The sequence below is a fragment of the Podarcis raffonei genome, chromosome 4 (genome assembly GCF_027172205.1).
Source record: "Podarcis raffonei isolate rPodRaf1 chromosome 4, rPodRaf1.pri, whole genome shotgun sequence".
NCBI classification, from domain to species: Eukaryota; Metazoa; Chordata; class Lepidosauria; order Squamata; family Lacertidae; genus Podarcis; species Podarcis raffonei.
In genome coordinates this window covers 79799962-79826128 of record NC_070605.1, presented here as the reverse complement: position 1 = coordinate 79826128, position 26167 = coordinate 79799962, and the positions used below count along the sequence as shown (strand labels likewise).

Here is a 26167-nt window from a genome sequence, read left to right as displayed (position 1 = left end):
TGGGACAGAGCAACTGGAGCTCACCCCACTGCACAGATTCGAACTACCGACCTTCCGATCAGTGGTTTAGACCACAGCATCACCCATGTCACACCTTCTAACATCATATCCACACATAAGTGGGCTTTGTGCATATATTAAATCATAATCTTTAATATCTGTCTTATTTATCAAGACCATAGAATTACGATCATCTTCTAAAAACATACCCAGTTAAATAAGCAACATGTAATCATTGAATATCTTCCCCTCTTTCTGTCATCTCCCCTTAACAGAGAACTGAGTAGCAGACATTCTTATTGATGATGAACCTAAAAGGGAGAATGGTTTTGAGGAAGGCAGCACATAAGAGTGCCTGAAGCACTTTTGGCTATTCTTTCCTCTTCCATTGATGTAATCTAATGCGCTTGAATTTTGCAAGTTCTCTTCCAAAACAGGAACACACATGCGCAAGACATGGAGGCTTCTAGAACAGACTTTGCCAATCAAATGCTGCTGGTTATGAAACCATCTCGAAAACAGCACAATGTCAACAGGCCTGGCTCCAGGGCAAAGTGAACTAAAGATGAAGCAAAGTTTTATTATCTATAAAGGTGCAGTAACAACAAAATGCAGTGCTTTTCAGTTAATCATACCATGTGAACTAAGACAAGGGTGTGTGTGTGTTTTGATTTCAGCCATGTAGAAGCTCAAAACTACATTTTCCAGAATACAATTGGTCTGACCATCTGCATGAGCAGAATAACGTTTAAATGAGATTGTTTTCCCAATCACATGAAGCCTTCATATTTGCTCCTTCCATCTATACTTCATACCAGTTTTTCTAGCACCCTTCCCTGACTTTAGTCTCAGGGAGCCAACAACCCAACCGTCTTTCACCCTGAATGTCATACATCAAGCAAGAAGAGTAACAGAGGTGTAAAAAATTATAAACAATTCTAATTATAAAACAATTATCAAATTATTCAATATTGGCATATATGTGTTTTCTTATTTAGTATATCTATTGGCACCAAGCGCTAACAGATCTCTTTAACTCCCCTTGAATTTTACACTTTTTTGAAGACCTTGCACTTGTCTTGGCCTTTGCCCATTTTCGTCTCTTTCCCTGTTCCATTTCTGGGGTTTTTTTTGGGGGGGGCTGCCCTGTGCCTCTTATCTTTCTTCTGCTAAGTAGCTCCTACACAACCCCCACAACCCTAACCCTCTACTTCTAAATAGCTTCACAAAAAAGAAATAGTAATAGCCCCAACAGGTTGCTAATGTAACTCGATGCACTACGTATTTTAGCGCAGGAACATTCCAATAAAAGAGGACCTTACTTTCCTTAGGCATAAGACAGAGAGCTTCTTTTACACCAGTATCATTTCACCTACCTTGTAGCAGGAGGTGAAAGTGCCAAAACAATATTCCTTCCATGTAAAATACAAAATGAGTTACACATTACATCTATTAAAAATTTATGCTAGATGTGTCGTGCTACACAACACATACTCTAGTACAGCCTATCCCAAAGGAACCTAGAAGGGATAGGTTTATATTTAAACTATTTTAAAACTGTGCCATACTTCACAATACAGTCCCTCAGTGGAACACCTTAGCTGAGATGGTGTGGGCTGCTCAGTAATTGCGGGGGCGGGGGGGAGAAACAGCTCTCTGTACTTCATTGTCAGGCTACAACATAAATCTACTGTCCCATTGTCTGTATCTAGAGTTGAATCTTGGGAAACAAAACCTCTCTTTTCCTGTTTAGGATCTGGGCATTGAAATACAGCCAGATTACACTGCCATAATTTACACATCCGTTTTCTGTAGGAAGTGCAGACACACAGGTGACTTGAAGAGGGTCTTAAATGCAAGCTTGCTTGTTCAGTAAAGGTAAAGGTAAAGAGACCCCTGACCGTTAAGTCCAGTTGCGGATGACTCTGGGGTTGCAACGCTCATCTCGCTTTACTGGCCAAGGGGGCCAGCTTCTGGGTCATGTGGCCAGCATGACTAAGCTGCTTCTGGCAAACCAGAACAGTGCACGGAAACGCCATTTACCTTCCCACTGGAGTGGTACCTATTTATCTACTTTGCACTTTGACGTGCTTTCGAACTGCTAGGTTGGCAGGAGCTGGGACTGAGCAATGGGAGCTCACGTCGTCACAAGGATTTGAACCATCGACCTTCTGATCGGCAAGCCCTAGGCTCTGTGGTTTAGACCACAGCGCTACCCGCGTCCCTGCTTGTTCAGCAGCACCTGATAAATGGGGGGGGTGTGTGTGTCACTAAAACGTTTAATCAGCCAGAGCCAATCCCATTTCACTTTTCTTCCTCTTTTCTGAAGAAGGTAAGAGTTATGCCCCAAATTCCACAGGCAAGGAATGGGTGATTCTTCAAACCAAAACTGTAATGATCAAGACAGTGTCCTTTTTCCAGTGAACCAACTGCAGCAATTCCTCAACCCACGCTTGCCGTTCAATAACAGAAGCTTCGATGGACTGGGGAAATGCTTCAGGACTGAATACCCAGAACTAGTACAACAAACTTTCAGGCTTTGCAATCACGGAGAAAGAGTATGCCACCTTAATGCACTATTTTTAAGGACAGTCCCCAAGATGACATAAATGCCAGTGAAACACAAAAATATTCTCCTCACTTGCACCTGAAATCTGATGTCATCCTATATGGTTAATATATTGTTATACTGTTTAGATGCATTTATGCTGTATATATTTTAAAAAATCATAATAGAGGCCTCCAGTCAGATCAATGCCATTGGCCAAATCTCTGCCTTTGCAACGAGCTTTCTGCTCAGTTTCCACTGCGCATGTCTCAACACTTCTGCAGCTACTTCTCCTTATGCTGATTATGCACAGACCTGCTGGCACAGTACCCTGTGATGGATTTGCCCTCTCCTTCCTGACTTAGAAGTATACTAGCCTCATCTTTCTGATAATACACAATACCTCCTCACAATTCCCATAGCCGTAGCTAGGTGATCTTGCGCCCCGGCAGAACCGTCCAGATTGTGCAGCCTAGCCATGGACAAATTAGCTCTTCTTTCCGCCTTTCCTCCAATTCACCCTCTATTCCTTATGAGGCAATAATCAATAATCAATAATCAATACAGTAATCAATACAGTGGTACCTCGGGTTACATACGCTTCAGGTTACATACGCTTCAGCTTACAGACTCCGCTAACCCAGAAATATTACCTCGGGTGAAGAACTTTGCTTCAGGATGAGAACAGAAATTGTGCTCCAGCGGCGCGGTGGCAGCAGGAGGCCCCATTAGCTAAAGTGGTGCTTCAGGTTAAGAACAGTTTCAGGTTAAGAACGGACCTCCAGAACGAATTAAGTACTTAACCCGAGGTACCACTGTATTGATATTTGTGGACAAATTTTTAGCCAATTTTACGGCCCCCCCCCAATCACCTGCGCTCCTGGCAGGGGCCCACCTCACCACCCCCTAGCTATGGTCCTGACAATACTCCCACATTCTGACCTATTCAGTTCCTGCTTTTGGTCAAGTTGCAGAATAATTCCTTGCTTCTTGACTGGAATTATTTGTTGTTCCATTCCAGCTACTCCTGATACAGCAGAAGGATGACTCACATCCTAACACAACCACAAAGGGCCTCACATTGAGGAGAAGAGAGTCTATAATATATTTTTTAATCATCAGTAAGAGCTGGGCTATGAGTTACATTTGTAATAGGAAAACTGCCAAAAATGGTATCCCTGTGGCAATAACTCCCCCATCCTGTTCTCTACAACAGAAGCGGGAACACTTTGGCCTGCAGGCCACACCTGGCCGATGGAAGCTTTTCAGCTGGCCTTTGAGCTATTTGGGAATACAACCCTATTGTCCTAGGTGGGACAATTCAGACTTCTTTTACACAGGCACACTGAGCCAGCTGCGGGACCTAAGGAAGTAGCGAAGTTGCCAAATCAATAGGGGTCCTGGGAAACCCAATCCTGTGAAACATGGATGTCTTGCAAGAGGCCAGCTGCCTCCCACAAGACAATGCGGCCCATCCAGGGTGGGAGTTGTGTTATGAACGGGCTGTGAAAGACAGACTGTTCTAACTTGAAATTTGCTTTGAAAGCGCACTACAAAAGGAAATATGCAAGCCTGAAAGCTAGCGAACTATCGTGGTCGAAAATGTTTATTCCAGCCATGAACTTGGCGCACGGCCTCATGCAAATCACTCTCATTTGGCCTCAATATGAGATGACAATAATATGGGATAATAATACTGTCTACTTTATCACGCTGCTGTATGGATTATTTTTAAATTTGTATACCGCTTACATGTCAGAACGGCTTCTAAGTGGTTTACAACTATAATCAAAATACAGTGGTACCTCGGGTTAAGTACTAAATTCGTTCCAGAGGTCCATACTTAACCTGAAACTGTTCTTAACCTGAAGCACCACTTTAGCTAATGGGGCCTCCTGCTGCTGCCGCGCCACCGGAGCCCGTTTTCTGTTCTTATCCTGAAGCAAAGTTCTTAACCTGAAGCACTATTTCTGGGTTAGCAGAGTCTGTAACCTGTCACATTAAAGCATCCTTAATTAGAATATACAATAAAGCAATTTAAAACTGTAACAATTTAAACAACATCATCACAAGTTCAATTCAGGGGGGTGTTTGCCTAAACAGGAGTGTCTGGCCCACTCCTGATCTTCAAGATCCTACCATGTGGTGGTAGTAGTAGTAGTAGTAGTAGTAGTAGTAGTAGTAATAATAATAATAATAATAATAATAATAATAATAATAATAATAATTTATTTATACCCCGCCCAACTGGCTGGGTTTCCAGTAGCATCACATAGTAACTGTCCCAGGTCTACAATCATAGTGGACTTGACCACAGAAAGAAATGCTCACTTTTTGACAGATGCAAGTTGCACAGAAAAGTACACATAGATGTTACTGTCAGGAGGATGAGGGCCCACCACAGAATATACCATTCTCAGTAGCTTCTCTCTGCAAAATGTAACTTGTAGCTCAGCTGGCCTTCCAGGCATTCTTAAAAACACTTTAACTGCCTTTTCAAAACATTAGGTTTTAAATAGCTTTACCCTTTTCTTTTTACATCTAATACTGAAGTCATTTTCAGTCAAAAAATAAATTAAAAAGTTTTGATGACTTCCCCCGCTTTTTAAATTCAGTACTTCTCTGCAACGTTCATAAAATGCCATGCACACCTGAAAGTTCCTAAAGAGCACTTGCCATTTCAGCGACCTTGGTTCATATTTCTTCACAGTTCTCCCAGGTGGGAGCAGCAAAACTCCACGGCAAATGTTCCTGTCCACCATGATTAGTGTCACAGAAGAAACATCTTTCATTCTGATAGGTATTCTTGGCTAAGGGTGGGCGGGGGGGGGGGAATCCCTTGATCTCTCAAAATAGAAGCCTGAATTAAAACTGAAAGCCGTGCAAGCAATCCTACATTCACTAAAGACGTCCCACTCTGATGACACAGACAGCAGCAACTTCAAATTTCACATACCCATTCTGACAGCCCCACAGTTTCGTTTCATTTTATTGCCATAAACAGAGTGGTAACAAATAAAACCTGCACTCTTCGCTTCATAGAAAGAATTAAATAGGAAAGCTTGCCCTTATTTGCCTATATTTGTTTTCCAATTAAGAATAGCCAGTCATTCAGATATTTGAAAGGGGGGGAAATCCAAAGAATCATGAAATACAAGAACAATACATATATATTTAATATGTGCACATATTATATATTTAATATTGCAAGGGTGATGTGTAGACGTTTTGGTTATTTCACAAGCTGCATCAGGAAAAAATGTGTTATTCTAGTCTGCCACCATGTAAAGCACAGCCAAATAAAGGTTTCAAACACTACCATGTATAGATTTGTTTGGTGCCCATTTCCCAAAGCTGTTCACCATGTAAACTGGACCAGTAAAAAAAACCAACCTTGCCAGGTAGTACAGCCACCACCTCTGTAGTCCCACAATCCTCAGCCAGGGGAAGGTCAGATTGTTGTCTGGATGTTCTGTGGCAAGAGCCACAGCCCCAAGCCCTTAAGTTACTCAGCAGCATATGACCAAGCAGCCAGGTACATAGATTCAGAGACAAGCTGACTTCAAGAAAACGCACCAAAGTAAATGCAATACTTTATTAAGGAGGTTATAACCATAAGAACCCTGTACCGATAAAATACAGTTAAGCAAGGCTAATAGCGTAAAGCCACCTTTGGGAATTCAAGAGCGGAACAGAAAAATAACAGAGCTATTTTGCCTCATGCATTAGACCCATTAGACATTAGGCATCCAGCTTGTGGTTGTTGCAATTCAGAATCCTTCATCAAAATGGGGACCATTCTACCTTAGGCCGGGACTAATTCTTTCTGATACCAAAAAGATTTGGTTTCCTGCCAGTGGTAGGAAACACTCACCATAACCAATACTTCTGGCCCTTTATATTTTAACTTACTGACTCTGCAAACACTTAGTCATCACATCCTTGTGGGTTATATGGGGTGCAGGTGGAAGGGTGGCACCTCTGGTGGGTGACACATCGTGCTCCTTCTGAGGTTGTTGGTCCACCTTTGGTCCCCGACCCTGTACTTGGCTGACCCCTGTGGCTCCTAGAAACTGCACAGCATGTAACAGCGGCCAAAAACATCTGGGGGGCTGAATTTGAGGAAGCCTGGCTGTGACTGACCAGCTAAACCAGGTGAGGGTAGCGAATGAGCCTCAAATCCTTAATGACATGCAAAGACAGTCTTCAGCAGATTGAGCAAGTGAGACCAATAGTTAGTCCAACAGTCAAGCAGGCAGTTTCTGCAATTGCTTGTAGAGCAGGCATCCCCAACCTTTGGCCCTCCAGATGTTTTGGCCTACAACTCCCATGATCCCTAGCTAACAGGACCAGTGATCAGGGATGATGGGAATTGTAGTCCAAAACATATGGAGGGCCAAAGGTTGGGGATGGCTGCTATAGAGGGAAGTGAGGGTAGCCCATCTAGGAGAAGGAAAACTCTGATCCTAAGCCTCCGCTGCCTTGTGGGATATCTTAGGGAGAAGAACAGGCAAAGGAACAGGCCTAGACAAATCCAGAGTGGAGTCCCTAAGATGGTTGGATGGCGCCTCCTTCCGGCAACTCCTGCCGCCAAGCTGCTGCCAAACGTATAGCTCTGCTTTCATTTGGACCACAGCAAGGCCGAAAAGGGGGTCTTGTTGCTTGGACAGCCCAGGCCCTCCATACACACTGCCCAGGCTTGCACTCCGGGGAGGTCACTTTGATTACGCGGAAGGCGCACTCCATTGCCTCTTGCTTCCGTATATTGCGATGTACTTTTCAACAAGAGGGTTTACATTTAATTCTTTCAGCAGCAAGATGTTACCAGTGCAGAGTAACATGATCCAAGAGGCAACTTTCGAATATTCCATTTTGGAGTCCCAGGGCCATTAAGTACCTCAGCTCAGTGTTATTAGAGCACGTGGTTTTGCACACAAAAGACCCCAAGTCCTGTCCTGACATCACCAGGTAGGGCCAGGAAAGACCCCTGCCTGAAAACCCAGAAAGCCATTGACGATCAGTGTAGGCCAGCCTTTGCCGACCTGGTGCCCTCCAGATGTTGTTGAACACCCATCATACTGAATGGGGCTGATGGGAGCTCTAGCCCAACAGCATTGAGGGCACCAGGTTGGCGGAGGCTGGCGCAGACAATCCTGAGCTAGATGGAATAGTGGTCTGACTCGGGATAAGCAGCTTCCTGCGTTCCTGAATTATTAATTCATCTGGTGCACTTAGTACATGCAATTATACATGCACATCATTTTAAAGATTTATTGCCCTCCGCTTCTGAGAGTATTGCCACATAACAAATTAAACTGCCTTCTTTTAAGCACAGTGTTTCCAAACTGTGCTTATTAGCTTTTCCGTTCCTAGCTGCTACTCAGCACAGGTATCTACCATGCCAAGCTACATAATGAATGCTCCACCTACACAAGTTTTGCTCTCAAGGGAGCCTTATTTAATTCAAGGCATCGAATAAAGGATTTGATCCTACACCCTTGTTACGAGAGACTGGGAGAGCTATGCAACACATCTTAAGAAAGAGGGCTGCGGTTGTTAAGTGCAATGGAGAAAATTAAGAGGTAGCAAAAATCACTGTGAACTGCAGATTTTGCAGACCACCCACCAACACAATAGAAAATTATGCTACTGAGAGAATAAGTTTAAATTTAACAACAGTGTAGAATGACTATTTCACTTGTTTCTACTGTACAAAGTCCTCCACAATGAGGACGGCTGACACTTCTGACAAATCTCAAAAACAAAATGTAGAGATCTAAGGGAGGGAGGGAAACCAGCAAGGACTTTCTCACTCTATCAGGAAATTGAAAACCTTAAGTTTTAATGGTGCCTCATAGTTTAAAATGGTTTAGCTAGAATTTTTTTACTAAGAAGGAAGACTTCAGGTGGACTATCCACTATTGCATTTCAGAGAATAAATTTATATACTACTTGATTTTTAGGAGGGCGGGGAATGACTCAATGGCCATCACAAGTTCACTAATCACCAAGAACTCACATTGCATTCAGTAACCGATGAATGACGACAAAACCTATTGCTGGCATTGCTACCTCAACTGAGTATGTGAATTCTACTATTTTATATATCAACAGTATAGTTTAAGGCAGGGATCGGAACCTGTGACCCTACAGTGGTTTGTTGGTCTATAACTCCCATCATTCCTAGGTTTGATGTAAGCTGGAGTCTAACAACATCTGGAGAGCTGAAGCCCCCCATTCCTGGTTTAAGGTTAATAAAATTAAAGCTACAGAAGATCTCTATGGCAACGTAACTTGACTGCCTGGAAGTCTCAAACAGAGCATTTCAAGACAACCACAGAATGTTAAGAGCGAGGTCAATGATGGTTCTCTACTTCAAGTTATAGGTTTTGGTAAAACTCCCCAGAATGCATGTTACACTTGTGCAATTACATCAAAGAGTATAGCAATTAAGGAGTGCCTAATGATATTTATTAACAAGTTAAGTTGCCAAGCAAAAGTAACCTCTTTGTAGTTCTCCCAACCAGTCATTTGCCACATGCCATATGTTGTTTTCTTTGAGGTTCTGCTACACTGACTCATGGAAATGTCACAGCCACACACTTCCACAAAGTGGCAATCTTGTAGGAAGTGTTTGCTTGCCTCACATGACACGTCTGTCTTGTTTATGTACAAGGAATTTGAGCAAAAAACAGAACAAAATTCTATTTATTTCAGCCGAGAAGGAGCATATCTATCTCTAGAGAAGGCTTTGAAGACAAACAGCACCAGCGAAATGTAGTCATATTAATACAAAAGATGATCTAGATCTTTTTTAAGGCATGCCCTTCGCATTCAGTCACATTTGCAAGATTTTTTTTTTAATCAGATGGCAGAGCAAACTTATTGCTAGCAACAAGCACGTCTATTTTTAGAGATTTGCTTTTAATGGGAGGATAATATTGCACACTATTTGTAGACATTTAAATTTCACTTACGGAACCATTCCACTTTCCCCCAAACACCACACAATATTGTACTTTCTGTAGGCTACTTGTAGAGCCAATATGTTCACATGGAAGTCAGCCCTCTGCATTTCGACAGAACGAAAACAGTTTCAGAAGTTATTGGGAGAACATTGAACATGCCCTCAAGCTACATCTCCGCCGTAACACTGAAAGAATGTTGCATAATGTGTACAAGCTATTTCTTTTTTTTGCATCCAGAGTTGGCTCATACTTAAAATTAAAGCAACTTTAATTTAAGGTCCCATGGCTCAGGACTTGCACTTCAATAACGTTGCACCATAATGTTCAAAGCCACTCTTGCTGCCAGGTACACAAATGCTTCAGGTGCAGCTTTGAGATTACCTCACTCTCAGCAGAGTGCAAAGAGGTGGGTGTAGAAAGCAGAAGCGAAATCCTAAGGATTTTAAGGGCTGTAGATTAAGAACAGTTGGCACAACACCGGAGAATGAAACCACTGCACCTGTCTTGATATTTCCACCTACTGATAGCTGGGGGAAATGGGAAATGACATATCATCCTGAAATGTGCTCCGGCTATTACTGCACAACACCTATCACTTTCTGTGCTGGTTACTGTAAATTGCTGAGATCCCAGAAATGGACAGCAATGCTAAAACTCTTAGCGTTGATGGCCTGGAAAAACTCGGGTAGCCCTGCTACTACTGGCACACCAGGTTTGAGCCACACTTGAAAAACTCACAGCAAGTGAGAACCTGTAAAGGTAAAGGGACCCCTGACCATTAGGTCCAGTCGTGACCGACTCTGGGGTTGCGGCACTCATCTGACTTTATTGGCCGAGGGAGCCGGCGTACAGCTTCCGGGTCATGTGGCCAGCATGACTAAGCCGCTTCTGGCGAACCAGAGCAGCGCACGGAAATGACGTTTACCTTCCCACCGGAGTGGTACCTATTTATCTACTTGCACTTTGATGTGCTTTTGAACTGCTAGGTTGGCAGGAGCAGGGGCCATTACTTATTATGCACCAAAACAAAAGGGCTCATGCTTGAAAACAGGACTCAGTATCTCCTCTGAGCAGCATACAAACAAAACAGAGGCGTACTTAGGCTCCCTTGCACCCTTGGCAAGAAGAATGGGCAGACATGCAGGCTCTGAGCCAGAGTGGAGAGGCACCATTTTTGTGTCGTCTCCCCCAGTTCAGAGCCCTTGGTGGGAGCCAACCTAATCGACACCTAGGTGCGCCCCTGAAAATACACTCAGGGATGAAAAAGCAGGAAACCAAAGAAATGCAACTGTAAAATAATTCTCCAAAAGAGGGTTAGAATAAGAGCAAGTTCATCAACACTCAGCTACACATGACTCTGTGTGCGTGGAACAACAATTACAGATCAGACGCAGCTTTCATATTGCAACACATCAAAGACAGAGTGGTTTTCAATGGCAACAGTTCTAATAATCAGCTGCAAGAAACTTTCAGAGACAAACCACTTAAGGATGAATTATCAAGTGATGCAACAAGCTTCTGAATCAATCCTTAGTCCAGACACTGACTACAGCTTTATCCACAGAATACATGTAAAGCACATACCGTTCCCAGGATTTTGGTGGGAAGCTAACTCACAGAGCTACAATTCCCAGCATCCTTAAACTACACTGCCCAGGATTCTTTGAGCTTTAAATGTACGGTGCAATGGGACCTATTTTTAGGGCACATCTTTTCACATCAAACACACACACACACTGTATTTATTTCCTTCATCCTATACATCCCAGAAGGGACAAAGGTGGCGCTGTGGGTTAAACCACAGAGCCTAGGACTTGCCAATCAGAAGGTCGGCAGTTCGAATCCCTGTGATGGGGTGAGCTCCCATTGCTCAGTCCCTGCTCCTGCCAACCTAGCAGTTCAAAAGCACGTCAAGGTGCAAGTAGATAAATAGGTACTGCACCGGCAGGAAGGTAAACAGCGTTTCCGTGTGCTGCTCTGGTTCGCCAGAAGCGGCTTAGTCATGCTGGCCACATGACCCGGAAGCTGTACACTGGCTCCCTCGGCCAATAAAGCGAGATGAGCGCCGCAACCCCAGAGTCGGTCACGACTGGACCTAATGGTCAGGGGTCCCTTTACCCTTTACCTTTATAGATCCCAGAGTAGATTAAAACAAAATATATAACCTGAACCAAGCAGAACACCACGAGTCCAGAACAACATAAAACATGCACAATAACTTTAGAAAAAGTTCCTTATACAGCAAGCAAGTGCAGTGCATTTATGCACCAGAAAGTATAAAAATTCCAAACACTATAGAACTTACGGTTAGTTGCAAAACCACTTCAGAAAGCCAATATAGCAAGGAAGTCAGGGAAATTCAGACAACTTCTCCTTCACCCTCAAGACAGAAAAATTAGAGTCCATCCAGCCCATTACTGCCAACTCCAGTGCTTTGGTTCGGAGGCTTCCCCATTGTTATGGCAAAATCCTTTTGACTGGAGTCGCTAGGAATTGAACTAGAGACCTCCTGAATGCAAAGGATGTTCTCTATCGCTACAGTTGGATTTCAAGGTATGAAAGCAGCACTGACTGCGGAAAACAATAAATGTCATTTCATCACTACAGCAGATGATTAAAACCGGGGATACTCACACCTGGAGCCATTCTCCCCCCCCCCCCCATTTGCAACCATCAAAGGTCCACTTCCCACATTTACCCTGGTGAGTGTCCCAGAACATTGGAGCAGGTGAATTTATCTCCAGCCCCTCTCTCCCTCTCCATCTTGGGGCTGATGAGTGGGATAAGCAGAGGGTGAGAAAGAGGTGGTCTCCAAGGTGCCCTGCAGCACTGCTGCAGAAGACTACTGGCCTCTACCTCAGCACAAAAGGCAGGGAAGAAAAGATGGCACTACTTTTCACAATGCGCTTCCAGAGAGAGTTTTAGAAGATGGCTCCTGGTGCCTATGGAGGTCAGGAGCAAGACTTTGCTACACAGGGAGAGAGGGGGCACTAATGACCACAGTTTTCCAGTTTCCTGGAGCAAGTCAAAAATTTGTGGGCAAATTTTAGCAACTGTTAGCAATGTGTGAGAAAAATCTCCATTACAACGAAGGTGACAGGGTGTGTGTGTGTGTGATATTTTGGAACTGACAAATTTTGTAATGTATTTCAATTAATAGACTGTGTTACTTTTACTGTTGTTAGCCGCTCAGAGCCCGGCTTCGGCTAGGGAGGGTGGGATATAAATAAAAAATTATTATTATTATTATTATTATTATTATTATTATTATTATTATTAAGAAGTCACTGAAGCTGAATGGCATCCAATGGTTTCGTTTTTAAAAAGACACTCTCAATTGGTGTTTTTTTGTTTGTTCTTAAAAAAAATCAAATTATACCATCTGTAAATTGACAAACCTACTTAAAAAAATGATAATAGAAGGCACAGAATTTTTAGCCTAACTTCTAGCTCAGGTCAATGGGGAGAAAGTGTTGTTTAAAGGTCTATGAGACATATATGCAATCTATATATCCAAATCCAAGGTGCAGTGACTTCAATAGGTACAGGTGAACAGAGCTGCTGCATAAGTGGTATTTAACGCAGCACAAATGCACACAACTCACAGAAGGGAAGTCCCTTACCCTCTTCTCCCCTGTTTTCCCCTGCAGCACAATAAGCTTCTTCAGAGGGGAGGGAGACTCTAAGGAAAGGCCAAGGATGTGAGGGAGGTGGTTGCAATGGGAGAGGAGAACTGGGGGAACTTCAGTTTGAGGCAGGTAAGCAAGTGAGATTCACTGCTGAGTAAACCCAGGCTGTAAATCCTATGGAGGAACAGGATAGGAATAAATGGGCAGTTTTCACAGCTGAGGTATAGTTTCTCCCAGACACAGCTTTGTAACTTAGTCAAATTATTATTATTTATTTGCATTGATTTATTAGCTGCATTTATATAGCCAACCCAACAAGAGCTTCATTGGGCAGGACGCAAAGTTAGCTATGTTTTCAGATGACACCAAATTATTCAGGACGGTAAGTATTGCAAAGCATACTGCAAAGCATCAAAATTCAGTGTGCACTGACAAGAGAACAGCATAACTAAATGAAATGTGAAATGCTGCACAAGGAAAGCGGAAAAAAAATCCTATCACCACAATCGCTGTAACCACTGGGGAAAAGTGTAGATTTCAATGAAAACTCTCAACTCAGAATGTTGAAGCCATAAAAAGAATTATGAGGATGTAAAGTTCAGGGGGATAAATTAGTTATTGGGAAAGTGTCAAGAAAATCCAACACAGTTATAAGTGACTTCAAAAGAAGAAAAACTTTCTAAAAAACGAGGAGATAGCTTAAAGGGAAGTTGAAAGGGAAAGTCAAGAGGATCAAAGCTCTACAAAACGCTTCGTAGTTGTTTTAAAATCACAACATTAGCTCAGCTAGAATGTGTATGGCAGATCAAGGAAGGTACCAACAAGCCAAGAAGTTGTCTGTGTGGTTAACGAGCAAATAAGCAATAAGTCATTTAGAAAATGAAACTCTTGTCCAAATGAAGACAACAAAAAGGAACACAAATAAATGCAAGGAGCCAGAAGTTCGGCTACAAATTATGTGCCTTCTATTATCATTTTTTTAAACAGCTAAATCCAGCCATCTTTTTCCTTAGGTCTGTACCTCTTTGCCCCATTTTCATATTTAGAAGAGTGTGCATGATTGGCAGGAGGCGGCTCAATGTATCATTCACTTAAAGAATTAATGATCATACACCTGTACTGGTATTATAATATAGTAAACATGTAGGGATGGAGCTTTCCACACTGGCTCTGCTACCCTCATCCTTGCCATGTTGAGCAACAAGATCTGAAGTGGGCTTGAAAGGACACTCACAATTGCTGGGAGGTTTAAAGGACATTAGGGATTCAGGTGGTGCTGTGGGTTAAACTACAGAGCCTAGGACTTGCTGATCAGAAGGTCGGCAGTTCGAATCCCCACGACAGGGTGAGCTCCCGTTGCTCGGTCCCTGCTCCTGCCAACCTAGCAGTTCCGAAGCATGTCAAAGTGCAAGTAGGTAAATAGGTACCGCTCCGGCGGGAAGGTAAACGCCGTTTCCGTGTGCTGCTCTGGTTCGCCAGAGCTGACCACTTGACCTGGAAGCTGTATGCTGGCTCCCTAGGCAAATAAAGTGAGATTAGCTCCGCAACCCCAGAGTCAGCACGATTGGACCGAATGGTCAGGGGTCCCTTTACCTTTACCTTTAAGGACATTCAGGAAAACATGCTTAAAAGCTCCTTTCAGACATTGACCCTCAATGCAGCAGCAAGGAGTCTGTGCAGGTGGAGCCTGCACATTCAGTCTTGCACCACACCCACCAATACATGAACAGCACTGTTCAAAATTAACCAGGCGCCCGGCACATTTGCACCTGGCTTTTGACCACTTGCGAGCAAGTGAAGATGCCCGGGTGCCAGGATATGGCGCCTGACATCTCCACCATTTGGGGATCATTGGATCTGGACTGTTTTCACAAACTAATACCGCGTCCTGTAGAATTCTGTCAAGTTATATTTTATCTGCACAATCGAAATGAATTTTGGGGAACAAATTCCTTTTTCTGTGCAGCCTGAGAAGGAGCAGTCTCCATTAAGAAAAAGAGGTTGGAATTGGCCAATATATACAGTATGTGGACTGCCCCTGGATCAAGTGATTTTTCTTCTTTTTAAGTTCTCAAAGTTCTTAACCAAGCTCAAGGTTGTCATCTGAACTAGGCAGATGTTTAACTAACAATCAATCACAGTGATGGTTTTGGTAACACTAAATCAAAAATAGAGACTGAGTTGTTAGATAGTAAAAGGAAAATGTCAAGAATGTATAAGTTACCGGTAATACTGGAATGGCATACAAAGGATGAAGAAGTAAAGACGGTTGTGATTAAATGGGCTCAAGATTTGGGTCAAAATATTGATTTTGAAATGTGGGGGAAATTGTGGACAAAAACAATTAAATTTACTGTATGTACGGCACTTAAGGAAAATTTAATGAAGATGATATATAGGTGGTATTTGACATCGTCTAAACTTGCTAAAATGTATAGAAATCCAAGACAAGGAATGTTGGAAATGTAAGGGAAAGGAGGGGAATTTCTTCCATATGTGGTGGACTTGGGTTTAAGCCTACTGAGATATGATATACAATGAACTGAAAAAGGTTTTCAAAAATACCTTTATCAAAAAACCAGAGGCGTTTTTGTTGGGTATAATTGGAGAAGAAATTCCCAAAAAAGATATAAATTTATTTATGTATGCTACCACAGCCGCAAGGATACTTTTAGCCCAGAAATGGAAGCTGCAGGAACTTCCAACATTGGAAGAATGGCAGACTAAAATGATGGAATATGCAGAACTGGCTAAGCTGATGGAGAAGATCCGAAACAAGCGCAACAAGCTGTTTGAAAAGGACTGGAGTAAATTTATACAATATATGAGAGAACATTGTAAACATTTGAAAATGTTTGCAGGTTTGAGTTAAAATGTTTTGTAATGTTAATTTTTGGAACCTCTTTACAATTATCAAGGTAACTTTTATAAGCATGAAAGAAGGTAAATAGGTTGATATAGAAATGCTAAGTTGTAAGTGAATATTTATGAAAGCCAAGGAGTGGGGGGGGGGGAGTTGAGGCTCAGTTTGAGCAAGGCTATAGGTGATGTTATGATTCTAACGGATTGTGATTATGGTAAAAATAATGTAAACTCAATAAAAATTATTATATAAAAAAAGAATCAATCACAGTGAGTCCATCACTTGAAAAATAAGACTTTAGAGATGTCTTACCCAAAAATGGCAACTAGACATTCCATTTTGGGGGCTGTAATCTTGGTTCAAGGAGCCATTTGGCACCTAGCTTATATATATAAGTTTCTAACACTGGTGGTTAAACCACAAAACAAAAAATGGCTAATGGCCAGGGATAATAGCAGTTTTAGTCCAGCAGCATTTGGGTGGCTACAGGCTTCCCATCCCCCATTAAGTAAAACTACTTCTGAAAAAACCTGGGGAAGGGCCCATAAACTGAGAATGTAGGCATGTGCTGATGTTTTAAGAAATACTCCTTCCCCCACTGCTCCTGGAATTGTGGGACTGAGATATTATAACCATAAGCATCTGACAATATGGCCATTGCTCCGATTAAAAAAATATATAGTTCTCATTCTTCATCAGCCAAGGCTTTCATTTTTAACAAGTTTTTGTTGCTTTTTCTCTGCATCTGTTCTTTACAGACAGGCTCACCAACCCAAAGTGATCACTATGATGAGGTCTTCTTTCATTTGTGGAACCAGAAGGCAATACTGGTTCATCAACATTCTGAAAGGCATGGGTTTAACAGCCTTGCACAGACTACTTCCAATGTATTTAAATGGCATTTTAACAAAACAACATATGCTGAATCAAAGTACTCTGGCGAAAGCTCTCACACCATCTTTTTTCCAAACCGGGGTAATGTTTCCCTCCCGGATTTGCATTATATGATGGGTGTGAAGTTGCTTTTACATGCATCAACAAGTCAAGCTTTCTGCAAAAAAAGGGGGGGTAGCAGAATAGAGTCCTCCCACTGGATTTAATTTGTTAAGGGTATAGCACTTGCCCTGTAACCCAGGATAGTCAAAATAATACCAGAGAGAGTTTTAATCTACAACAGCGACATCTGTCACTTACTTTCTAATGATGTGGTCTGGAAGTCATTCAACAGTCAAAATAATAGCACATCTCTCAAACAAATTAAAACTACCTTCTGTGAAAGCCACAGAGCAACTGCTTGCTGTGAATTGTCAATAGCAGACTGAAGCATTGGCAGCTTGGAATACAGGAAATCTTTATTATGTTTACCACTAGTCATTTTATGTACACTTTCCCAGGATCTGTTCAGTACATTAAGCACAAAACTGGTCCACCGGTATTATTTGTATATGTGCACCGCATACAATTCAAACCAACTTGGCTGTGAACAGCTGGAAGTTTCAGAGAATTACAGCCAATACTGTAGAATTGGTACTACACATGTAACACTTTATTTTTTTGCCCTGACTACTGTAGTCAGATGAAGTAGGTCTAAATCACTACAAAAAACTTGCAAAAGTTTGATCAAAAATCATAAGGGGATTTTTTGTTGGGGGGGGGAATGCATGCATTTCAGGCAGGAGCTGCTCTGTGACAAAATTAAAGTGGTACATACGCTTCAGGTTACATACACTTCAGGTTACAGACTCCGCTAACCCAGAAATAGTGCTTCAGGTTAAGAACTTTGCTTCAGGATGAGAACAGAAATCGTGCTCCAGCGGCGCAGCAGCAGCAGGAGGCCCCATTAGCTAAAGTGGTGCTTCAGGTTAAGAACAGTTTCAGGTTAAGTATGGACCTCCGGAACGAATTAAGTACTTAACCCGAGGTACCACTGTACATACAACCCTTGAGATGCTGATGACTGCTACCATTTCTGGCCACTGACCCTTACTATTAGTTAAAAGTACTGGACTAGCACCTGGAAGACCAGACTTCAAATCCCTACTCAGCCCTGAAACACCAAGAATGGTCACATTCTCTCAGCCTAACCTACCTCACAGGGTTGCTGTGTTGATAAAATGTGGAGGAGAACCATGTATGCCTAGGGCTATCATACGTCTGGGTTTTCAAAGAAAAGCCCCCCATAAAAGCTCAACAACTCTGTCCAGATTTTGACCTTTGGGAATATGGCAACCCTTGAATTTAATGAAGGAAAGCGGGAAATAAATATAATAATAAACAAACAAAAAACCTTAGCACAATGAAGAGCTATTTGGGGATATGGGACACAAACTCTGTTCATCTAGATTAGAAGAGGAGAGAGAGAAAAGGGGGGGGGGGTGAGTTTCTTTCAACCACAACTGTCAAAGATGTCCCAGAAACTGAAGCAGATAAGTTTGTGCTCAAAGTATTATTATATGAAGAAATCACCATCTATATTTTAAGATAGATACAAGAGATTTTATGTTGCTTTGTCCAACCTATGTCAGTCATTTGATAAAGACTTTGCAGATGAATATCAGATTGGCCATCACCAGAGGGAACTCTGAGAAAAGCGTGAAAAACAGTGTAACGGACAACAAAGTGCAAAATACAACAAATAATGAAAATTATATTGTGGCAGCAATCCTATACATCTGATTTACATGACTGTAAGCCCCAAAGAACTGAATAGACATACATAGGATTAAAGTGTAAATGACACAGACTTTAAGACTCATGAGTGACAGTGGTAACAAAGAGGAACCAAAATTGACATTTCACCATATCACACTGTGCCAACAGGAAATGGCAAGAAGATGGGTTGCCTCTTGAGCATATAGGATGCAGGAATGCCAAGAGGAAGCTACTAAGCAGCAGTGGGATGACATTGGCACAACAGAAACCCAAGCAGGCGGGGGGGGGGGGAGAGAAAGATAAAACACATAAGTGACAGTAAGAAGCGTACCAAAAAGAGGAGCTATCCATACAGCTACAATAGGCATAAACTAGTCGGTCATCAGAAATAGAATAAACGGAGTTGGGAAGAGCAGGACTGAAATTAACTGTACACCCATTGGCAAGCAAGAACACCCCACAGACTTGAGCATGCCACTGCCGTACTTGGCAATCCCGCCCCACATATTAATTAAACGGCATTTTAGAGTGGCAAACCGAGCTTCTGCAAGAGCACGAGCCACATGCAACGACTAGAAAGACCCAGCAAAGCAGTTCCCACACTGCAAATTGGGCGCGAGCCACTTGCCTTACATCTTGCGAGTTGACAAGCGGCGACAACACCCCCCCACACACACACCCGTCACCACAACCACACTTCTTCTTTTTACACTTTACTGCCATCCCTTCTTCCGCTCCTTAGCATCCTCGCCCGCCTCTCTCCTATGCCAGCATATTTTGCCCCCCCCCCACTTCACCCTATATAAACTTCAGGGCCCCCTCTCCAACACACACCCAAGCCACTCCACGCCATTCATCACCCTTTCCTGAGGAGGACCCGTCGTTTCTCCACAGGGACGGGTGGCACGGGAAGGAACAAACGAGGGGCCGGATAAGAGCGAGCGGCGGGCCGGTGCTGCCGCCTCAGCTGCTGGTGGGGAAGCCCAGGCAGCCGACGGGGCGCCGCTGCCCGTCCCAACCGGGCTGCAGCGGCTCCTCGGGGGGGAAAGCCCCTGCTCGGCTTGCAAGGAGCACCCAGCTCCCGTCCTTCCCTTTGTTACTCCTTTCTCCTTCTTCCCTCCGCCCCGGTACCTATTTTAATCCTGACGCTCTGGAACACCCGCAGCCCCTCTTCTTCCACCGCCATGGCTTCTCCTCCTTTCTTGCGGAAAGCTCCTCCGCCGCCGGGAAAGAGGGCTGCCTTCTTAGCCCCGCGACTGCAGCGCGCGCGCCGAGAGATACAATGCGCGGTCTTGAAGCGGGACCCGGGGAAAGAGGGAGGGAGGGAGGGAGCGCGCGCGCACTGGGCCGCCGCCCCCACCCTCGCGCTCCACTTCGCAAGAGCAGAAGAACACACGGCTCCGGCAGCGGCCGCCCCCACGGCCGCCCTCCCATTGGCTGAGCGGGGTAAGGCTGTGCGGCGCCCTCCATTGGTCCAGCCCGGGCGGGCCGCTCCCTATTGGGCGAAAAGAAGGAGAAACGCGGGGAGAGATTTGTAAGCGCAAAACCAAACAGCTGGAGAGAGAGAGAGAGAGGAGAGCTTGGTGGGTGGAGGGGAGGGGGGGCGCTGGGGGGGAGGGGGGGGGCGTCCTGCAGCTTTGACTTCTGTGGCGCCTCTGCTTCAGTGCGCCCGCCCAAATTGGGAGCTGAAGGAGGAAGGCGTGGTGGTGGAGAGTGGGGAGAGAGGGGAAAGTAGTCAAATAAATGGCCCGCAGCCAGATATTTTTGCTTTATCGCCTCCCGCTTATGAAACCTGAGCGGCGTGCCTCTCGCGAGTAAAAGGCTGCCCAAGGAGGATTGGGGTCGCCTGTGTTTCCTTGAAAACCCCTTGGAGTGCACGCGCACCGTTTGAATGGTAATGCTCATCAACTTTGGGGGGGCGTCCATCCCAGCCCCCTCAAATACTTTATGGGGGACGGACGAAGGGACCTCGGCTCCTGTTCTTGGAAGGCTCTTTCGCCCTACCACTACCCCGCACTTCCACAGGACGGTTCTCGGGCTGTGAGTCAGTAGGACGTGGAAAAAGGAGTCTGCCTGTCGTCTTCCCACCCCACATCCCACTCCATTCTGCAATATATATAGAGAGAGATTGCATTGCAGGGGGTTGAACGAGATGTCCCTCGGGGTCCCTTCCAACTCTGCGATTCTAAAATTCTGTGCATGGGATGGGCCCTGTGATTCGATTTTGCCACTGAGCTCCGGTCATCCGGAGTCGCCTGATGCCAGAATATCCTAGCAACAGTGTGCAAAAGCAGTAGAATGCTGTGGGCGGCGGCGGCGGCGAGGAGGGGGGAAGGAACAGCACACTCCATCGAGTGGTGGAAGCGGGAAGTGCAGGGGAAACGTAGTGTCGGAACGCAGGCAGAGTCATAGAATTGTGGAGGGTCATCTAATGTAACCCCCTGCAATGCAGGAATCTTTCTCCCGACGTGGGGTTCCACGACCTTGAGATTAAGAGTGTTATGCTTTGCTGACTGAGCATGTCAGGTGGAGTCGCACCCTGTGCTTTAATGTAAACGGTTGGAATAAGTTTAACAAACAGAAGGGTGGCACTTGTATTCCCCTTGTCAGTCAGTATGAGGCTGGCTCATGCTGCCTCCACAAAGCAGGCTTCGCATATCTGCTCAAGGAGAGCAGGGCGTTTTCTGCTTGTGAATGAAAGATTGAAGGGCTGAACTGGTCTGTAGAAAGGCTTCACTCAAGGGATTGCTTAAGCTTCACAGGCTGAACCAGTACAGTACTGGCTAAAATTACTATTGTGGAAATGCACCTAGGAGGAAAAACTTAGAACTATCTTAAACCTGGCTTGGCAATTCCTATTGGCTTGTAGGTGCAGAGCCACAGAAACCATTCTCTGCTGCCACCTGTTGGGGTTCTCTCTTTTAAGGCACCCCATTTGCTGCTGCAGCCTCCCTGCTACCACCGTGGGCTGGTTGGAGTTCCTTACTTTGCCACTGGCACATTCTGCATCTAGAAGATCTCCAGAAGAGTCACAAAAAGGACAGAGGAGAAGTTAGCTTCCCACAGGTGCAGTCTCCGATTGCTTGAGGGGGAAAACCCTGGAGAGGAGAGTACTTTGAGAGCTGCGGGGAGGCAGGGACTTTCAGCCACTGCAACTGATCCATGGGCAAGACCTACTGGGGATGAGCTGCTGTATTCATTTCGGCTGACACTCTGCCAAGTCTGCGCAGATCGGGTTCTTGCTAACAGTTCACTCCAACTTGCACAGTGTGATTTACTACGGATTTGTTTCTGACAGAAGATTGGTGTAATTTTATGGATATTGATCCCAGCAAAGCAATATTGGTCACCCAAATAGCAGAGTACTGTAATGATGGTAAAGGTAAAGGGACCCCTGACCATTAGGTCTAGTCGTGACCGACTCTGGGGTTGCGGCGCTCATCTGGCTTTATTGGCCAAGGGAGCCGGCATACAGCTTCCGGGTCATGTGGCCAGCATGACTAAGCCGCTTCCAGTGAACCAGAGCAGCGAACAGAAATGCCGTTTACCTTCCCACCAGAGCAGTACCTATTTATCTACTTGCACTTTGATGTGCTTTCGAACTGCTAGGTTGGCAGGAGCAGGGACCGAGCAACAGGAGCTCACCCCATCGCAGGGATTCAAACCGCCGACCTTCTGATCGGCAAGTCCTAGGCTCTGTGGTTTAACCCACAGCGCCACCTGCGTCCCTTGTAATGATGGTACTGATAGGGAAAAGCAGCATGCTGTTGATGCTTTGTCAGTGCCAAGTGCACGAGAAAACAAAATTCGTATTGGTATGTTCAGCTAGGATTAGCTGTGGCTCTCTGTTGAGTGTGCACCCAGTGGTAAACATAGGCTTGTGTGGCTGTGTAATATGCAAGTTTCCCTTTCCAACCAAAGTACCAAACAATCCAGGGAAAGATAAAATATCATGGGAAAGTTAGCTGCGAAAAATTCACAGAGGAACTAGGGGGTTATAATTATTCAGAAAAAAAATGTGTTGTTAAGATTTGCAGAAGGACGTCAACATTAGAAATAAAAACGTATCCTTTGCTTGCCCCAAAAGGAGCCTAGTATTAAAGAAAGCAGGAAATGCCATGGAACAAAGTGTACTGGAACTATAAGAAGCAACCTCTTAGGTACTACAACAAGGAACACTAATGCAGGCATACCCTTAATTTATTTATTTTTAACTAGCAACAAGAAATTCAGCCACAGAGCATAGTGAGAAGGAATTACATGCCATGGTGCAAGATTCAAGATTTATCAGTTGAGGGAGGTACAGGCTCAGAGGTTATATCTGAAAATGTGCTGGAGTTGTTCATCCAGCATTGAAAGAAAACCCCAATTCTCTCTTGTGCCCCTTAGCGCTTGCAACACACACTCCCAATCAGCTGAGCACATCAGTGCCTTATCAAAAAGTTCGTTTAAAAACCAGGTCCAAGGTAATATGTGGTGCTTGCAAATCTCTCACTGAAGTTGCTTGTTTGGTTGTGCAGGCTGCACAGTACACAGTGGCCCTGGGCTTGCCCCAATTACAGAGCAGGTGGGTAGAAGATCGCTGCACAAGCTGAGGACCTGTGTTGTGGACTGTATCCTCATCCCAGTCACTCATAAAATGTCAAGAACAACACAAGAGGTGAGAGGGACATATATTGCACAAGTTGTTACCCTAAGAGAATGCGTATTATCCTTTTTTAAACAGAGGTTGGATAGCCAACTGCCATGTATGATGTAGCTGAAATTCCTCCTAGGATTCTATGACATTCTGATCATTCATATTCTTTTTCTCTATGTCAGTCAAGGTGATTTGGTTGCTGTGGAATGTTTGCATCCCTTAGACTGTGTTTGCTGTAGCTTTTTGATTCTCAGAGTAGCGCCAAGAAATTAGATTCAAGGACTGGATTCCTTAAGTACACTTAAGAGAACGCAAATTCCTAAGCCAGTGTTTTGTTAAGGGGGCAGAGGGGAGGCACTCTAGGGGGTGCATGAGAATTTGTTATATATACTGTTAACAACTGGGATGGAGTGCAAAAACATTTTTGCATATACAGTATTGGTAAATAGGCCACTGTTGGAGTTTACAGATTTTGTGAATGGTTTTTTTTATATTTTAATTTTTAATAAATTTTTATTCAATACAAGTTAAAATACATATTCACAACAAAAGAAAATACAAAAGAGAAAAACAAATACATCTATCCAAGGAAAAGGAATTAGAGAATATTTTGTCTCTTTTCATATTTACAGTTATTTAAACCTCTATAAAATGCTATTCATGATAACACAGTGAAATGAAATGTAAGATATCAGAATAAAGAAAAAGGGAACAAAGAGAATAAAAAAGTAAAAGAACATATCATATATGGAAATGTTTTTAAAAGTAGATAAGCACTCACAATACATAGCCATTTCCCATCTATATTTACATTCAAATGTATAATTTCGTCTTGTCCTTATCTACCTTAAATAAGTGGTTTTATTTAAATAAATGTGAATGGTTTTATTAATTGAAAAGTTCAGGTTATCTGACTATTATAAGTTTACTGAAGAAGGTGGGGGGGGGGAGAGTGAGGTGGCAGAGAAAAGCAATAGAAAGAGAGAGAGAAAAGGTAGTGCAGAGGCAGGTAGGGTTGTCCTCAGAATTCCTGTGCACATCCAAACATAATAAAATCCGCAGCTAAAAGTGAGGTGGCAGATGGGTAACTCCACCAACCTCTGGTGGGGATGAAGAAAGATGGAGTACAAAAGGGGCAGAATAACAGGAGGAGATGGTGACTTTGCAACTGGACAGATGAAAAGGTGCGTAGTAGTTGCAACGTGTGGGAGGAGGAAGATACAGGACTAATGGGGTGGTCTGAGTGTAAGGGGGGTTGCACAAAAGGAAGGGACACGGGGGTGAAGATGGAAACAGGTTCAAAATGGGGCTGCAGCACAGAGGAGAGAAGTGGCTTCAGAAATAGGGTTTGGAAGGTGAAAAGGGGGTGTAGTAGTTGCCTGGGGTGGGAAGGGAAGCTCTAGGGAGTTAATGGGGGGAATGGCAGGGGGGTTGGCATGTGCAGTGAGCAGGGGGCAGAGGCCCCTTGTCCAATCATATCTTTAGATGCGCAAGTATCCTCTCTGGCACACCTTTCGCCAGCAGAGGCTAGCATGCAAACTGTGGCCTCTTTAGGACAGAGGTCTCTTGAACACTATTATTCACGTGCTGGTAATACTCAGGGTTTTGTTTTTTTCTGCGGCTGCCTTTGAAGACAGTTTGGAATATTCAAAATGCAATGGCTAAAGTGAGCAAAAGAAACTTTCTTCATCAACCTTAGTACAACTGTACTGATTCCTGTCCATTTATGAAACGGATCTTACCTTTTAAAGCTCTTAAGATTTATAGTGTTTGAGGGGCTGGCTACTTTTCCCTGCCCAGTTACTAAGATCTTCCTTCTTCAAACCCACCCCCTCCCACTTATTTTCAGAGGCAAGATGCTGGTGACTAAAAATAGGGCCTTCACAGTTGTGGTATCCTGACTATAGAATGGTTCCTCTAAGGAGGCTCACCTAGTGCTGAGCCTATTTGGGTGGTGGTGTTGTTTTAATTACCTTTTTAATTCACCTTTTATTTCACTAAGCTTTTATTTGATTTTTAGTCTATCTTGTTCCATTTTGACCTCCTGCTGCTTTTTAGTTGTTCTGAGAGACCTCTATCTGGAGACTGGGATATAAATATCATAAATGGCAGAACAACCCAATGCTTTCAAGATTCTGTGCTATGCATAGTGCAGTTCTGTTTGACAGCAAATCCTGCCGTCCACTGAATTCCAGTGCAGTTCCAAAGATTTGTATTAAAAATGGTTCCTAGTTTTGAAGCAGGAATATACATGTATAATCAGTGGTGAGACTTAATTAAGGGCACCCTATCTCCCCATATAATTTTGCTGTGTAGCTCTCTCAAACAAGAACCTAAAAAGAATACAGTGGTACCTCGGGTTACATACACTTCAGGTTACATACGCTTCAGGTTACAGACTCCGCTAACCCAGAAATAGTACCTTGGGTTAAGAACTTTGCTTCAAGATGAGAACAGAAATCATGCTCCGGCGGCGCGGTGGCAGCGGGAGTCCCCATTAGCTAAAGTGGTGCTTCAGGTTAAGAACAGTTTCAGGTTAAGAACGGACCTCCGGAACAATTTAAGTAGTTAGCCTGAAGTACCACTGTACCTCCTTTCCTGACTTCAGTATCCTATAAACTATTCTGTACTTAATTCTGCTGAATTTATACAGTTTCAGGGTCGAGGCCAACTTTCACGGCGGCTCTGTATTCAGAACTACATGTGTCCATATTATAACACTGCAGAGGGTTCTGAAATCTAAATTAAGCCACAATTAGACTTACACAGAAGGTCGTTTTCTGTGACTCATTCCTGCCAGGCAAGGAAATCACTTCCTTTCAGTGATCTAGATGAGAGGTTTCCCTTGAGAGGAAGTAGAGTTAGGAG

At 43.8% G+C, this 26167-nt stretch overlaps 1 protein-coding gene across 2 annotated transcripts in view; it reads right to left on the bottom strand.

Moving 5' to 3' along the window:
• Nucleotides 1-26167, bottom strand: part of RASA3 (RAS p21 protein activator 3) — a 147716-nt gene that overhangs the window by 105385 nt on the left and 16164 nt on the right. The window contains exon 1 of one of the 2 annotated variants that reach the window (XM_053384309.1): nucleotides 19792-20037. The exons of the other annotated variant lie outside the window; for it this stretch is intronic. Coding sequence (XP_053240284.1) covers nucleotides 19792-19846 — 55 coding nt within the window. The 5' untranslated portion in view covers nucleotides 19847-20037. Of the gene's footprint in view, nucleotides 1-19791; nucleotides 20038-26167 lie in introns of those variants that run through there. 2 annotated transcript variants of the gene reach the window in all.